This window comes from Leopardus geoffroyi, chromosome A2 (genome assembly GCF_018350155.1).
Source record: "Leopardus geoffroyi isolate Oge1 chromosome A2, O.geoffroyi_Oge1_pat1.0, whole genome shotgun sequence".
In the NCBI taxonomy this organism is placed as follows: domain Eukaryota; kingdom Metazoa; phylum Chordata; class Mammalia; order Carnivora; family Felidae; genus Leopardus; species Leopardus geoffroyi.
Window position 1 is genome coordinate 92,061,754 of NC_059331.1, and position 17,660 is coordinate 92,079,413.

A 17,660-nucleotide genomic window follows, 5' to 3' on the forward strand; every position below is an offset into this window, starting at 1 on the left:
TTTATAGCAGCACTATCAACAACAGCCAAAGTATGGAAAGAACCCAAATGTCCATTGATGGATGAATGGATAAAGAAGATATGGTATATATAAAATATGGAGTATTACTTGGCAATCAGAAAGAATGAAATCTTGCCATTTACAACTACGTGGATGGAACCAGAGGGTATTATGCTAAGCAAAATTAGTCAGAAAAAGACAAATATCCTATGACTTAACTCATATAAGGACTTCAAGACATGGAACAGATGAACATAAGGGAAGGTAAGCAAAAATAATATAAAAACAGGGAGGGGGACAAAACATAAGAGACTCTTAAATAATGGAGAACAAACAGAGGGTTACCAGAGGGGTTGTGGGAGGGGGGGACAGGCTAAATGGATAAGGGGCATTACGGAATCTACTCCTAAAATCATTGTTACACTATATGATAACTAACTTGAATGTAAATTTAAAAAACAATAATATATTAAAGAAAAAAAAAGACTGTGTGGTACTGACATAGGTAATAGACAAAAAAATGAATGAGAGAGAGTAAAGAATTCAAAACTAGAGCCACAGAGTATGCCCAAATGATTCTTGATAAATGTGCAAAAGCACCTAATGGAGGAAAGACAGCCTTTTAACAAATCCAACTAGACACCCACAGGCAAAATGAACAAAAGCAATGAAAAGGTCAACCTTGGGTTTATACTTTATGTAAGAATAATTCAAAATGGATCAAAGACTTACACATAAAACATAAAGCTATAAAACTTATTAAAGATAAAGCATTCTTAGACTTGACACCTAAAGCAAGAAAAAAAATGATAAGTTGAACTACATCAAAATTAAGCTTTAACTCCATGAAAGACTGTTCAAGAGGATGAAAAGGTAAGTCTGAGAGTGGAAAAAATATGTGCAAATCCACATTCAAGAGAGGATTATTATCTAGATTTTATAAAGACTTCTCAAAACTTAACAGTAAAAATACAAAGAGTTCAATTGGAAAATGGGCAGAAGACATGAGAAGCCATGTCCCTGAAGAGGATATACTAATAAACAATAAGCATATGAAAAGATGTTCAACATCATTAGCCACTAAGGAAATGCAAATTAAAACCACAATGAGATATCATTAGACATCTATCAAAACTGCTAAAAAGTGACAACATCAAAGGCTAGTGAGGATATGGACAAATTAGAACAGTCACACACTGCCATTGGCAATGTAAAATGGTACCACTAGTCTAGAAAACAGATTGGCAGTTTCTTAAACTCTAAACATACAACTACCATGTGACCTAACAACTGCACTCCTAGGCATTTATCCCAGAAAAATGAAGACTTATGATGATATTAGGACTTATAAAATTAGAAATATACATTTTGGTCTTTGTCCATGGTTCCTGGCACATAGTTCCTAAAATCAATATAATTTCCTAATTGATAAAGAGCAGTGGAGCATCTTTTGTTCTAATATTTGGCCTTTTTTCTTAGTCCTAAAAAGCTCCAAAGAATAAAGGTGAAAAGGGTATCTTTTGTTACTCATAACTGTGGGGGATAAACTTAGGAACCCCCCCGGGCTTACACCAATGGGTTAACAAGGCATAAAGAAATACAAGGCCATAGGATGCTCACACCCAAGCTTGGGTAAACAAGATTGGCACCCCAACAATAGGGAGGTGCAAAGGAACCCCAGGATAGAGAAGGGCACAAAGGCGCCCAATACAAAGATTTATGAGGTAAGCAAGATTAGGTGTTCAGGGCAGAAGTGCCCCCCAATTTAGTACTATAGCAAAAAGCTGCTTTCACAGGAGGAAAGGATCAAGTTACGTAAACAGGTAAATTGAGCTATAGACTGCTGTGATGCAGGTGAAGCTGCCCAGAGCTGAGGTGATTAACAAAAGAAAAGTGCCTTATTAACTCTGAGGTCAAGTGTCCTATCTGTCTCATCCCCTAGTCTAGCTAAGATAAACGGAGGTGGTGCTTCACGTCCACTGTAAACAACCTTCTGCCCAACTGCCTGGCGCCCAGATTTTGTTTTGTTTTAACCCAAACCCCTAACCCCGAATATCTTCAAGACCCCCCTTTCCTCATGTCCCCAAGTTAATGTTCACAGATTCATTGCTTCTTTGTACATGCCCATCATGTTTGCAAGCCTTCTGATCCTAATAAAAACGGGGCTAATAAAAACCCTGATTCAGGGCTCTTGGCTTTTCCCAGACATTAGCCATCTCTTGCTTTTCATCGTGCATCCCGCTCTTTTGCTGGCCAAAAGAGAGCTTTAGACTTAAGAGTCTATGACATGTAACAAATCTCTTTCAAACCCCATCAAGTTTATGCTAAGGAGGTGACTTATGAAAGGTCCCTCAGGACTGGGCACCTGGGTGGCTCAAGTCAGGTGAGTAGTCCTGTCTGACTCTTGATTTCAGCTCAGGTCATGATCCCGGGGTCAAGGATCAAGTCCCACTCCATACCGAGAATGGAGCCTGCTTAAAATTCTCTCTCTCCCTCTGCCCCTCTCCCTGCTAGTATACACATGCTCTCTCCCTCTCCCTGAAAAAAGAAAAAAATAAAAAATAAACATGAAAAGTCCCTAGATAAGCAGTGGATGGGGGGCTGGCTGCTGGAGTACCCAACCATGTGATTAAAGGGCTCAAACTTCTAGTCTCACTCCACTACTCTAACCCACACCCCAACTTCAGGGGCTCTGGGGAGGAAAAAGGGACAAGAGGTTACATTAATAACCAAAGGTCAATAATTTGATGAATCATGCCTATATAACAAAGCCTCCTTATAAAATCCCTCAAGTATGGGGTTTAAAAACTTCCAACTTGGTGAGCACAGCATATGGAAATTCAAGGAGGGTGACATACCTAGAGAATGAAGCTCCATACCCACCCCCCGAGTCTTGCACTAATGTGTCTCTTCTACCAGGCTATTCCTGAGGTGTACCCTTTCATAAAAAGCTGGTCATCTAGTTAGTAAACTATTTTCTTGAGTTCTGTGAGCTATTCAGCAATTCACTGAATCTGAAAAGGGGGTTGCAGGAACCTTTGTTTACAGCCAGTTACTCAGAAACACAGGTGACAACCTGATCTATGATTGGCATCTGAAGTGGGAATAGTCCTATGGGGTCAGAATGGAGTTAAACTCTAGGATACCTAGCTGGTGTTCATTAATACTTGAAGAATTGTTTGGCATAAGGGAAAAAACCCACATATCTGGTTGAGAAATGTTGTAAATAGAGTGTTCGCAGAAAAAAAACAGTGAGTAGTTTTGTTTTGTTTTTTAATACTTTCACACAAAAACCCGGAAATGAATCTATGTAACAGCTTTATTTGAAACAGCCCCAAACTATAAACAACCCAAAAAGCAAACTGTGGTACATCAATACCATGGAACTACTGAGCAATGAAAAAGAACAAACTATTGATAAATGCAACAACCTGAATGAATCTCCAGATAATAATGAAAAATGAAAAGTGCTAATCCAAAAATGTTATATATGTTATTATTCCATCCACAGAACATTCTTGAAATGAGAAAATGATATAAATGAAGAACACATGGGGCACCTGGGTGGCTCAGTCAGTTGAGCATCCGACTTTGGCTCAGTTCATGATCTCACGGTTTGTGGGTTCAAGCCCCATGTCAGGCTCTGTGCTGACAGCTCAGAGCCTGGAGCCTGCTTCGGATTCTTTGTTTCCCTCTCTCTCTGCCCTTCCTCTGCTCACGTGCTCTCTCTCTCTCTCTCTCTCTCAAAAATAAATAAACATTAACAATTTTTTTTTTTTAAAAATGAACACATTAGCGGCTGCCAGGTGTTAAGTAAGGAGCAGTTGAGAACACAAAGGAAATGGGTGTGGCTATAAAAGGGAAACAGGAAGGATCCTTGTGGTGATGGAATTGTTCTACACCTTAAATGCATCAATGCCAATATCCTGGATGTGATATGGTACCACTTTTGTATGATGTTACCACTTGGGGGGAAGTAGGAAAAAGGTATATGGGATCTGTCTGTATATTTTTCTTAAAATTGTTATTATCTATAATTATGTCAAAATTAAAAAGTTCATTTTTTCTTTTCACACAAAAAAGTACAAACAGATGAAAAGAAAGTTAATAAATTAATTAAAAGCAAAGCAGTACTTGCCTTTTCCTGCCTTACATCTACCTTTTAACTCTGGATAACTGTTCTAACTGTATCATGGACTTTTTACTCTCTTACAATTAGAAAAGTCTTTCATACATAAATCGTAAAAATAGAAAACATATTGTGATTATAAATAACATAATCTCCTTACCAATGTACCCTGGAATCGTCCTGGCTTCTTATACCATGCTCTGTTGCCTTCCTCTTCACAAACACATAGATGATCCATAAGTCCATTACTATATACAAAACATTTTCCTAACAAAGAAGATCCCAACAGTCAAAACCTACTTCACACAACTATGCTATTTTTACAGATGAACAAATTCAAAGTACAATGAGTTGACTAGAAAATTATGAAAAGAGATATACCTTTGTTTTCACCTTTTAGGATGAAAAATACATACGCTGATTTGCTTATGACATAGCACTAGTCTCTAAACTCAAAGTAGTGAAAAGTAATAGAGTAAATTTTACATTTTCAGAATGTAGAAAGCAAATGCACACAGAAATAAATTCTTTTAGGGTATATGAGGGAATACAGGGGGGAAATAAAGGAGGAAAACCTGTTTTGAAAAGAGAACATGGGTGTACATCCTATTTGACAAGAAGAAAACTGTGGTATACAAGGGAAATTCAGGCAATAAAAATTTTTTTGGACTATACATAAGTGAAACAGACATATAAATAAATAAAAACATACACATAAATCTAATGTACACTTGAAAGTTGCTTAGAGAGTAGATTTTAAAAGTTCTCATCACAAGAAAATGTTAATTGTGTGAGGTGATGGAACACTGACTAAACTTACTGGGTTGATCATTTTGCAATACACACATACATTAATTCATTATGTGGCACACCTAAAACTAATACAATGTTATATGTCAATTATATCCCAATTAGAAAAATACACTATTTAAAAAAGGTTCTTCTCACCCATGTAAATTGTGCTATGCTTTGTCCCTTGCTCTCCATTTATACTGCTCAATCTAGACATTCATCAGCTCCCACCTAATTTACTACAACTTTCCCTAATAGCAACTCCTTCTAATTATTGGACTCACTCTAGCTGCCAAAATTACCTTTTCTATTCAACCATGTATAATTCTGTGAGTTTCATAATATGTAAGTCTAAGTGTCTCCTTCTGCTTTTAAGGATTTCTTAAATGTGTAGGAAACTACTTTCCCTTTTACTCTCCTATAATCCATGTATACTTTCCTCCATCTGAAATATGCCTATTGTTCATTCCATCTCAGTACTGTGTTCATCAGAGGGGCATCTATGTCCAAGCCAACATTCTCATAGTCCAAGCAATCTGTTTTCTGCTATTTAAACATGTTTGAGGGGCACCTGAATAGCTCAGTTGGTTAAGCATCCGACTTCAGCTTGAGTCATGATCTTGTGGTTCATGGGTTTAGCCCTGAGTCGGGCTCTGTGATAATAGCTCAGAGCTTGGAGCCTCCTTTGGATTTTGCGTGTTCCTCTCTTTATCTGTCCCTCCCCACCTTGTACTTTCTCTCTCTCTCTCTCAAAAATAAATAAACATTAAAAAAAATTTTAACATGTTTAAAATATCATCTTTATAAAATTGTGGAAGATTGATAAAGGAATTGCTATTTTTTCCCCATCTAATAAAAATACATGACTACTCTTTTCAAATTCACATAAACCATACTATTCTGATAAAATAATGATTTCTAAGCACTATATTCACGCACCAGTTGGATGACTGTTGGATGAATGTTCTAGGATGGGCAGAACTCTCAGACTAAGGAGGAAGCTACAGTCTAAGATTCCTTACACTTTTAATTGTGCTCTTGTGAGACACATACTCAAATATTAAATCACCCGATACTTTAATCAGCTATATAAAAGAGTTATAAGTGTTTTATATATATTTGTTTTAGGGCTAGACTCCATCACGTACAACTAAGTATGTGCCAAAAAGCATTTCTGCATGAGGATAAAGAGGCATGAACTTTAAAAAATTAACAAAAAATATTTTTCAAACAAAAATGAATAAAGTAACATTTAAAAACCTAACAAGATTTTCAGGATAACTAGTACACATACCTTTGGAGAATGGGTTCCTTTGCGCTTGCAGTCGAATTTTAACGACATCCAGAGGAGTCACTATGAAGAAACATAAATTTTAATTAATAATACCCGTAAATTATAGAGATATTTGTCAAAATATGACAAAATGTAGCAAATCATACCCCTCTTCATGACTTTATGAGTAAGATTATTTATCTCAAAGTGGTTTTAAATGTAACATTCTAATTTTTTGCCCTTGAATTCTGTTTAAAGGAGGATCAATGAGAAGACAATTACTTCTCTCATCACTAAACTATCATTTATAATATTTCTATAATAATTCCATTCCAAACCTAAAATACTAGTATTTTTAAGAAACTACATCATCTAAGGTAAAGAATAAAAGTTTTAGAAGTCTATATAAAAATTTGAGAATAACTCTATTACAAGTAATCAACAATATTAGTTTTTCTAACACATTAAATTTAGCTATATCAAATAAAAACTATAGATAATGAAAAAGTGAGTAAGCTAGCCATAAATCGTCTTTACTGTCACATTGTGTTACTCCATTTGGGAATAGCACAGTAAAGGAGAATTGTTTTCATTTGCATGCTATTTTATCCAAGTAGGAAAAAATGCCGAATAGTGGTTGTAAGAAACCTTTTCCTTATCTGAGAATGAGGAAGCCACATTAGATTATCTTTAAGGTCTTTACAACACTAACTGAAGTAAGATAGCACATCCAACAGTAATACATTTATATGTGTTCTAATCATCTGCTATCTTATCTAAATAAACTAGCCATCTATCACCTAACTATATTGTTTGTCTTTCTCTAGAAGAAATAGACTGTAAAAAACAGAAAATGTGGCCAAAGGAATTTAAGAAATTCACTGTTAATGCAAGCAAAAGAAAACGTAACTTGTATTTGTTGCTACCATAAGTTGCCCAAGTTCTAAATCATTCATTATACTAATATTTTATCCTATTTTCTTGTTTCCTTTTAAAAAAGGCTAATAGAGTCATAAAAGTTCAATATTGACAGGCACTTCAATATTGGTCTGAGCCCCTGATTTCATAGGTAAAAATGAAGTTCAGAGAGAAGTAGGGACTGTCTCAAACTGCACTCAGCCTAAGAATGGCAAAGACTGTAATAAAATTCAAGTCTCTTGATTCTCTCTCCAGAGTTATTTTTATGTTACGCTGATGGAGAGATATGATGAAGCATGAATGATAATACTATCATTATTTCAGACAGTAAATTCAAATGGAAATCTATAACAGTTACATAATCTATAACATTAACATTATTTTACCCATTAGTGATGTCAGGATAGCTCCAGTACAAGAGGCAAACATTTGTTGAAGGGGTGTCACTTTGATAATCTGTGGTCCCTCTGACTCAGGATCCATATTTTTAACTGACTAAAGAAAAATCTGTTAAGGAAAATCAAAATGTAAAATAGGAGTTTAATGAAAATGCCCTCAGATCTGACTGCTAAAAATTAAATCATCTATAAAAACAGTAGCCAGCATTAATATCAAAGCACGTGCTGTTGACCACAATCAAAAATAAATATATATAAGTTCTGCACAAAGGCACTAACTACACAATTGTCATTAATAGAACATGCACTCTGATTTTCCAAAAATGGTAGTGCACTTAAGCTGTGTGAGCAGCATCACATTTGTAAGACAGTTCATAGAGCAGTAAGAATACAGACTCTGGCCATGTAACAGAATGAGGGCACCTGATCAAAAAGGCCCAGAATCTGTGTATTTAGCCTCATAAGAACTACTTATATACTCTAATATAGAGCTAGCAAATATATCATTATTTCTGATGCATGCCAAAAGTTGCTCCAAAGGTATAAAATAAAAACACATAATCTTCAAAAGAAGCATTATCTTAGAAAAATTTGATGTGAAAAGCAATATATACTCTTTTCTAAAAAGTCAGTTAATATAAAAAAGTATAAAAACCACTTATAAACCTTTTATTCAAAAATAACCACTAGCAATATAAGGGTATCACCTTTCCAAATGTCTATGTACACACAAATGCATATATAAGTATGTACATGTATATAACATATACACACATGCACCTGCAGATTACACATAATAAATCAAACACGTACAAACATTTGTATACCTGTGTACATGCATCTTTTTAAAAAAACAAATAGGTTAATACTATTCATAATGTTTAGTAGCAGTGTGGACCCTTAAAAATACATTACAGACATTGTATCAATAAATATAGATTTATACTATCATTTCTAATACTTTGAGTTTTTGATTGTATTTATTCAGTCTCACATTGTTGGATATTTAGGTCACTGTCAAATTTTCATTATTCATTCACTCATACACTCTTGTATAAATATCCTCATATACATAGTTTTTTGTAGTCTTCCTAGAATTACTATATAAGAAAAAGTAAGCTTACTAGGCTTAACTAAAAACTTGAGATAAATTGCCAAAATGCTTTCCAGAAAGACTGGACCAATTTATACTTCCACTGGAAATAAATGAGTTCCTATTAACCCAGAATTTCACCAAACTCACTCTCTCTCTCTCTCTCACAAACACACTTTGGTATCACTTATTTTTTTTTGTGAACAATTTGAAAGTAGGTTGAATACATCACACCTCTTCATCCTAAAAACCTCAGAATATTCTTAAAAAAAATTTTTTTTTAATGTTTACGTTTTTGAGAGAGAGAAAGAGAGAGACAGAGCATTAAATCATCTATAAAATGATGGGAGAGGGGTAGAGAGAGAGGGAGACCACAGAATCTGAAACAGGCTCCAGGCTTTGAGCTGTCATCACAGAGCCTGACCTGGGGCTCGAAAGTACAAACTGTGAGATCGTGACCTGAGGCGAAGTCAGATGCTTGACCAACTGAGTCATCCAGGTGCCTTACCTCAGAATATTCTTACATTTCACAGTAACATTATCAAATTGAGAAAACTTAATTTAGAGAGTATCCTATGGTTCATATTCCAATTTTATCAATCATCCCAATAATGAACTTCATAAAAATGGTACTCTTATCGTTTCTTCGGACTTTTCTTACTACTCACCTGGTTTAAGTCTTTTCCTCAACTCTATGCTGCAATATTTTGTTTGTAACATCAGTAGCTGAAAATCTGTAGTGAAAAATGAAAGTAATTGTCTTATTTTTTCACACAAGAAAAGGAGAACCTAAGGAAAGGAGTGTGTAAAAAAAAACAAAAGACAAATCAACAAATATTTACTGAGTATCCTCTTTTACACACTTTGAGGAATATTGCCACAGTAAATTTATTCTGCTAAAAAAAACCCCAAAAACAATTCTAGAACCTGCACACTCTGATTAACCTTAGCATCACTGAGTCAGTAAGATTTTGTGCTGCAAAATTAAGTATTCATCTATCTATGAAGTTTTTAGGAAAAAAGTTTAATCTAAATCTAAACAATCCACTGGATCTAAGTTCCAATTTATAGGAAATTCAGAGACTCAAGTAACATGGTTAAGAATACCACAAAATAGGAGAAATTGTAACACTCTATAGGACTATTGTCTTGGTTTCAACAAATGAAATTAAGGTGGGAAAAAAGCAGGGGAGGGAGAACTGTTCTAGTATAAGGGAATCTTGTGAGAGTTACCAACCAAATACATCTTGATTCAAATAAATGAAATTTTAAAAGTCAGTTTGAGGGTAAATAAGGAAATCTAAACATCGTCTACATATCAGATATTAAACAATTATTATTGATTTTGTTTGATGAGATAATAGTACTATGGTTATACTGGAAGTGTCTTTTTTTCAATTAGAATTTTTATTTATTTATTTTTAGAGAAAGAGAGAGAATGAGAATGAGAAAGAGAAAGAAAGAGAGTGTGTGCCATGAAGGGGGAAGGGCAGAGAGAGCGCATCCCAAATGTGGATTACTTTCACAACCATGAGATCATGACCTGAGCTGAAATCAATAGACACTTAACGGACTGAGCCACCCAGGCACTCCCAGAAGTGTCTTTTTTTTTTTTTTTTTTAAGAGAGTCACAGTGTAAGTATTATAAAGCTAAAGTGTTATGATAGCTGCAGTTTACAATACTTCAGAACAAATAAATATACTAATGTTAATAATCTGCTGGGGTGCCTGGGTGGCTCAGTCAGTTAAGAGTTTGACTCTTGGATTGAGCTTCACGCTGGGCATGAAGCCTGCTTAGGATTCTCTCTCTCCCTCTACCCTTCCCCTGCTGTGCACACACTCTCAAAACAAACAAACAAACAAACTCCTAAATCTAGGTGGTAAATATACCATAAGTTTTTCACTGTTCTGTATTTTTCTGTATACGGGAAAACTTGAACAATAAAATTTTTTTAGTTCCTGAAATTTATGTAGAAACTTCAAGTCAAGTCCAAGAAAATACTTTTAACATTTGTTTATTTGAACATAGTTAAGTGGAAAAATAATAAACATATGCTAGAATATAGGTGTACTCCTCCTCCAGAAAACTAAAAAGGCCTACAGTGCTTTATTTTGACATCCTTTCCAGCAAAGTTGTTAACCTGAATATGCTCAAACCAGAAAAAAGAGTAAAAAAAACTGATATATTTCTAACAATTATATAGAATTATATAGAATGTAAGTCAGAAATTCAGTTGTAACATTTGAGAACTCAGAATTAAGGTTATTGGACTTTTTATTTCTTCTTAATAGAAAAGAATTTTAAAAAAATTATAGCAGCAATTTTTATAAGATCATAATCTACTTAACAATGAGATCTGAAAAATTAGTCTCTTTTTCAATTTATCTGAAAAATAATATGGGAAAAAATGAACAACATAACCACAGATTTGGAGGCAGATGGAGAAAAAGTGGGAAGTAATAATCATTGAGGACTGTCTAGAACTTGTAACATATTCTCCAGTGTTTTAAATTCCTTACAGTCCTATCATCCTACTTATCTTTTTTCTTTGCATCCTTCTACTCTTCTAGTGGCAGCTATTCTACCCTTTCCAGGGAACACACAGACTATTGGGGGAAATGATTTTAACATTAATATATCCTGTAAACTCAGTATATTTCGTAAAGAAATATTCTGCAAGAAAAGCTTTTTCCCCAAGTCCCCCAGCTCCTATTTTTTACACCTTTTCTGCATTCTACACAGTACTTAAGTTGGTATTAATAGTTTGGTATACACCGCCAAGGTGACTTTCAAGTATAAAAGGCAAACATTCTCAAGCATGCATAATGAACGAGCCCTTCTTGGGGAAAGAAATAAATTTAATTAGTGACAAAATAATACTCAACCAAACAATGGATGGAGAGGCTTTAGTTAAAAGGATTAGGGCAATACCCAAGTTGGAGGACAGTAAATCAACACATACTTCGTATCATCAGAATTTTTAATTTTTTTCAGTCAAATATGTTAACTGCTATCTTTTTTTTTTAATTTATGTTTTTATTTTATTTCTGAGAGAGAAAGAGAGAGAGAGAGAGAGAGAGAGAGAGAGAGAGAGTGAGAGTGTGTGTGTGTGTGTGTGTGTGTGTGAGCAGGGGAGGGGCAGAGAGAGGGGGAGACACAGAATCCAAAGCAGGCTCCAGGCTCAGAGCTGTCAGCACAGAGCCTGATGCGGGGCTCAAAATCCCGAATTGTGAGATCATGACCTCAACCGACTGAGCTACCCAGGCGCCCCTAGTTTTACAATTTTAGATCTTATATTCAAATCTTAACCCACTTGGGAGTTGATTTTTGTGTATGGTATAAAAGAAGGGTCAAAGTTCTTTTTTTCCCTTAATATTTATTTATTCTTGAGAGAGAGAGAGAAAGAGAGAAACAGAGTGTGAGTGGGGGATGAGCAGAGAGAGAGGGAGACACAGAATCCAAAGCAGGCTCCAGGTTCTGAGCTGTCAGCACAAAGCCTGACACACTGCTCAAACTCGTGAATAGAGAGATCGTGACCTGAGCCGAAGTTGGACACTTAACCAAATGAACCACCCAAGTGCCCCCAGGGTCGAAATTCTTACATTGTTAATGTAGTGAAGTTTATCTTTCCCTTTATAGACAATACCTTTTTGTTTCCTCTTTAAGCAATCTTTCCTTACTTAAAAGTCCAAAAAACATGCCTCCCTAGGTGTGTTGAAGTTGTGCTATTGAACAGATATTAATTCTTTAATCTAAGTGTAATTTTTTATTAAAAAATGTTTTTAATGTTTATTCATTTTTTTTAGAAACAGAGCACAAGTCTGGGAGGGGCAGAGAGAGAGGGAGACACAGGATCTGAAGCAGGCTCCAGGCTCTGAGCTGTCAGCAGAGAGCCCCACATGGGGTTTGAACTCATGAACTGTGACATCACGACCTGGGCCGCAGTCAGTCACTTAAATGACTGAGCCACCTAGGCACCTTTAAGCAGAATTTTTTAAATAGCATGTGAAATAGTGAGCCAACTGCATCATTTTCCAGGTGAAAACAGGTAACTATTTTCTCCAGGTCCAATTACTAAATAATCCCTCTTTTCTCCTCTAAACAGGTGCTTTGTGGAACTGTTTCTAGGCTCTCTATTCTATTCTGTTAAACTTATCCATACTTAAACCTTACCACACTGCATTATTATGTAGTTGTAATAGGCGCTTATATATGTGGTAGGGTAAATCCACCCTACCTGTTCTTCAGAAATGTCATGGCTGTTCTTGGCCCTGTGGTCTCTCATGTAAATTTAAAAATCATCCACAGGGCTCCTGAGTGGCTCAGTCAGTTAAGTGTCTGACTCTTGGTTTTGGCTCAGGTCATGATCTCACAGTTGTGAGATCAAGCCCCTCCACTCAGTGTGGAGCCTGCTTAAGATTCTCTCTCTTCCTCTCCCTCTGCCCCTTCCCTGCTCATGCTTTTTTTCTTTTCCTCTCTCTTTCCAAAAAAATAAAAAATAAAAATAAAGAGAAAGTCAATCAAAACACTACTGAGTCATCACACAGAAAGACAGCAAGAGGGAAAAAAAGTAACAGAGAATTACAAAAATAACCAGAAAACAATTAACAGATGGCAGTAAGTACACACCTATCAATAAATTACTTCAAATGTAAATGGTCTAAACGCTCAAATCAAAAGACATAGGATGGCGGAATGGATAAAAAACCAAGACTCATCTATATGCAGACTATATTTCAGACCTAAAGAAACATATAGAATGAAAGTGGAAGGATGGAAAAAGACACCATATGAACAGAAGCAGAAAAAAAAGGCTGGTATCTGATCTGAGTAAAAACTCAAATCAGATAAAACAGACTTTGAAACAAAGACTGTAATAAGAGACAAAGTATTTACATAATGATAAAGGGGCAATTCAGCAAGAAGGTATAACAATTGTTGTAAATATCCACAAACCCAACACTGGAGCACCTAAATGCATAAAACAAACATTAACAAACATAAAGGGAGAAATTGAGAGTAACACAGTAATAGTAAGGGACTTTAACACCCCTTATATCCATGAATACATCATCCAAGCAGAAAATCAGTAAGAAAAATGAACAAAGTCTTTGAACAAGACATTAGACCAGATGGACCTAACAGGTATATACAGAACATTTAATCCAAAAACAGAATACATATTCTTTTTAGATGCACATGGAACATTTTCCAAGATAGATCACATTAAGGCCACAAGTCTCAATAAATTTAAGAAAAGTGGAATAACATGCATCTTTTCCAACCACAACAGTATTAAAATAGAAATTAACCACAAGAAAAAAAAAGAGAGAAAATGCAAACACATGGAGGCTATACAACATGGCAAGAAACAGCCAATGGTCAGCAAGAAATCAGAGGAAATTAAAAAATACGACTAGGGGCGCCTGGGTAGCTCAGTCATTTAAGCATCAGACTTCGGCTCAGGTCATGACCTTGCAGTTCACGGGTTCGAGCCCCACGTTGGACTATGTGCTGACAGCTCAAGCCTAGATCCTCCTTTGGATCCTGTGTCTCCCTAGCTCTCTGCCCCTCCCCCGCTCACACTCTGTCTCTCCCTCTCTCTCAAAAATAAATAAAACATTTAAAAAAATGCTTTTTAAATAAAATAAATAAATAAATACATACATCTAGACAAAAATATAATGGTCCAAAATCTTTGGGATATAGCAAAAGCAATTCTAAGGTAAGTTGATAACAACAAAGGCCTACCTACAGAAGAAAATTATCAAAAAAATCTAACTTTATACCTAAAGGAATTAGTAAGAACGAAGCCCAAGATGAGTAGGAGGAAGGAAATACTTGAGCATAAATAAATGAAATAAAGACCAGAAAAAGAAAAAAAAATTGATGAGACCAAGAGCTGGTTCTTTAAAAATATAAACAAAATTGAGAAAACTCATTTAAAAAAAAAGACACATAATGAGAAATGAAAGAAGAATAGTAACAACTGACACCAGAGAAATACAAAAAAATTCTAAGGGAATACTATAAAAAATTATATGTTTGGAATTTAGACAACCTACAAGAAATGGATAAATTCCTAGAAATATACAGTCTTCCAAAACTGAATAAAGAAATAGAAAATCTGAACACACCAATTACTAGTAACAAAATGGAATCAGTAATCAAACAACTCCCAACAAACAAAAATCCATTTAGAGAAGAGTTCACACCTATTGTCCTCAAACTATTCCAAAAAAAACAGAGAGGAAAGAAAGTTTCCAAAAACATTCTATGAGACCAACAATACCCTGATTCTAAAACCAGACAAAGACACTACAAAAAAAGAAAACTACAGGCCTCTATCTCTGATGAACACAGATGCAAAGGCCCTCAACATAATGTTAGCAAACCACACTGAACAATAAGTTAAAAGGATCATTCACAATGATCAAGTGGGATTTAAGTATGAGTCAATATTCACAAATCAATCACTGTGATATACCACATCAACAAAACAAATGATAAAAATCACAGGATCATTTCAACAGATGCAGAAAAGTATGTGACAAAATCCAACACTCATACATAATAAAAACTCTCAAAAAAGTGGGTTTAGAGGTAACATACCTGAACATAATAAAGGCTATATATGAAATATCCACAGCAAACATTATTAATAGAGAGCTTTTCCTTATAAATATAGAGCTTTTCCTCTAGCATCAGGAACAAGAAAAGGATGCTCACTCTTGCCACTTTTATTCAACACAGTACTGGAGTCCTAGCTGCAGGAATCAGACAAGAAATAAAAGGCATCCAAATTGATAAAGAAGTCACTACTTGCAGATGACAGGATACTATATATAGAAAACTCTAAAGACTCACCAAAAAGCTATTAGAATAAATGAATTCAATGGGTACGGAGGAGGGCACCTGTTGGGATGAGCACTGGGTGTTGTATGGAAACCAATTTGACAATAAATTTCATGTTAAAAAATAAATAAATAAAATGGTTTAAAAAAAAGAATAAATGAATTCAGTAAAGCTGCAGGATACAAGTTAACATGCAGAAATCAGTAGCATTTCTATACACTAACAACAAATTAGCAAAAACAGAAATTAAGTAAATAATTCCATTTGCAATTATGCCAGAAAGGATAAAATATCTAGGAATAAACTCAACCAAGGAGGTGAAAGACCTGTACTCTGAAAACTATATAACAATGATGAAAGAAATTGTAGGCAACACAACCAAATGGAAAGATATCCCATGCAAATGGATTGGAAGAATATTGTTAAAATGTCTATACTACCTAAAGCAATCTATTGATTGAATGCAATCCCTATTAAAATGGCAAGAGCACTTTTTTTTTTTTGCAGAACTAGAATAGATAATAATAAAATCTGTGTGGAACAATAAAGATCTGGAATACCCAAAGCAATCCTGTGATGGAAGAACAAAGCTGGAGGTATCACATATCACAATCTCAGATTTTAAGATATACTAAAAAGCTGTAATAATCCAAACAGTATGGTAGTGGCACAAAAACAGACACAGATCTGTTGATGGAACAGAACAGAGAGCCCAGAAATAAACCCACACTTAATCAAGTGGTCAATTAAAGTATGACAAAGGAGGCAAGGACAAGATAAACAATGGGGAAAAGACAGTCTCTTCAATAAATGGTGCTGAGAAAACTGGACAGCTACATGCAAAAGAATGAAACTGGACCACTTTCTTACACCATACACAAAAATAAACTCAAAATGGATTAAAGACTCATATGGGAGACCTGAAACCATAAAACTCCTAGAAGGAAATGTAGGCAGTAATTTCCTTGACATCAACCATAGCAACATTTTTGTAGAGGTCTCCTTAGGGAAGGGAAATAAAAGCAAAAATAAACTATTAGGACTATACTAAAATAAAAAGCTTTTACATGGCAAAGGAAACCCATCTTTTTTTTTAAATTTTTTTTTTTTTAACGTTTATTATTTTTGAGACAGAGAGAGACAGAGCATGAACGGGGGAGGGTCACAGAGAGAGGGAGACACAGAATTTGAAACAGGCTCCGGGCTCTGAGCTGTCAGCACAGAGCCCGACGCGGGGCTCGAACCCACGGACCGTGAGATCATGACCTGAGCCGAAGTCGGACGCTTAACCGACTGAGCCACCCAGGCGCCCCAGGAAACCCATCTTTAAAAGGCAATATATTAAATGGGAAAATATATATGCAAATGATTACCCAATAAAGGGTTAATATCCAAAATATAAAATGAACTTACACAACACCAAAAACATAATTGATAGGATTTAAAAAATGGGCAGAAACCCAGATAGACATTTTTCTAAAGAAGACATAGAGATGGCCCCAGACGTATGAAAAGACGCTCAACATCACTCATCATCAGGGAAATGCAAATCAAACCACAAAGAGATATACCTTACCCATCAGAATGGCTGAATCAAAAAGATAAGAAACAACAAGTACTGGCAAGGATGTAGGGAAAAAGGAACCCCTGTGCACTGTTGGTGGGAATGTAAATTGGTGTAGCTACTGTGGAAAACAGTATGGAGGATCCTCAAAACTTTAAAAAAAGAAGTACCATAGGATGCAGTAATTCCACTTATTGGGTATTTCTCTAAGTAAACAAAAACACTAATTCAAAAAGATATATGCATCCCTATGTTTATTGCACTCTTACTTACAATAGCCAAGATATGGAAGCAACCCAAGTATCCACCAACAGATGAACTTATAAGAAGACTTGGTGAATATATACATATACGTAAATATACATAAAGAACCATTACTGAGCCATTTGTAACAACACAGATGGACCTAGAGGGTATTATGCTAATTGAAATACATCAGAGAGACAAATATGATTTCACCTATGTGTGAAACATTAAAAAAAAAAACCCAAATAAACAAAAAGCATAAACAGACTCATAAGTACAGTGCAGTGATGGCTGCCAGAGGGAGTGGGTGGGGAATAGGCAAAATGGGTGAAGGGAAGTGGGAGATACTCTTTCAGTTATGGATTGAATATGGTACTGGGATACAGAATAT

At 35.3% G+C, this 17,660-nt stretch overlaps 1 protein-coding gene across 3 annotated transcripts in view; it reads right to left on the minus strand.

Annotated features, from left to right (window-relative positions):
* SLC25A40 (solute carrier family 25 member 40) overlaps positions 1–17,660 on the minus strand; it is a 66,787-nt gene that overhangs the window by 43,266 nt on the left and 5,861 nt on the right. For all 3 annotated transcript variants that reach the window (XR_006716265.1, XR_006716264.1, XM_045494706.1), the window contains exons 2-5: positions 9,272–9,337; positions 7,499–7,619; positions 6,216–6,275; positions 4,290–4,396 (exon numbers count right to left, since the gene is read on the minus strand). Coding sequence is in view for 1 of the 3 variants with exons in the window: in XM_045494706.1 (XP_045350662.1) it covers positions 4,290–4,396; positions 6,216–6,275; positions 7,499–7,595 (264 nt within the window). In the remaining 2 variants the exon portion in view is untranslated. The remainder of the gene's footprint in view (positions 1–4,289; positions 4,397–6,215; positions 6,276–7,498; positions 7,620–9,271; positions 9,338–17,660) is intronic.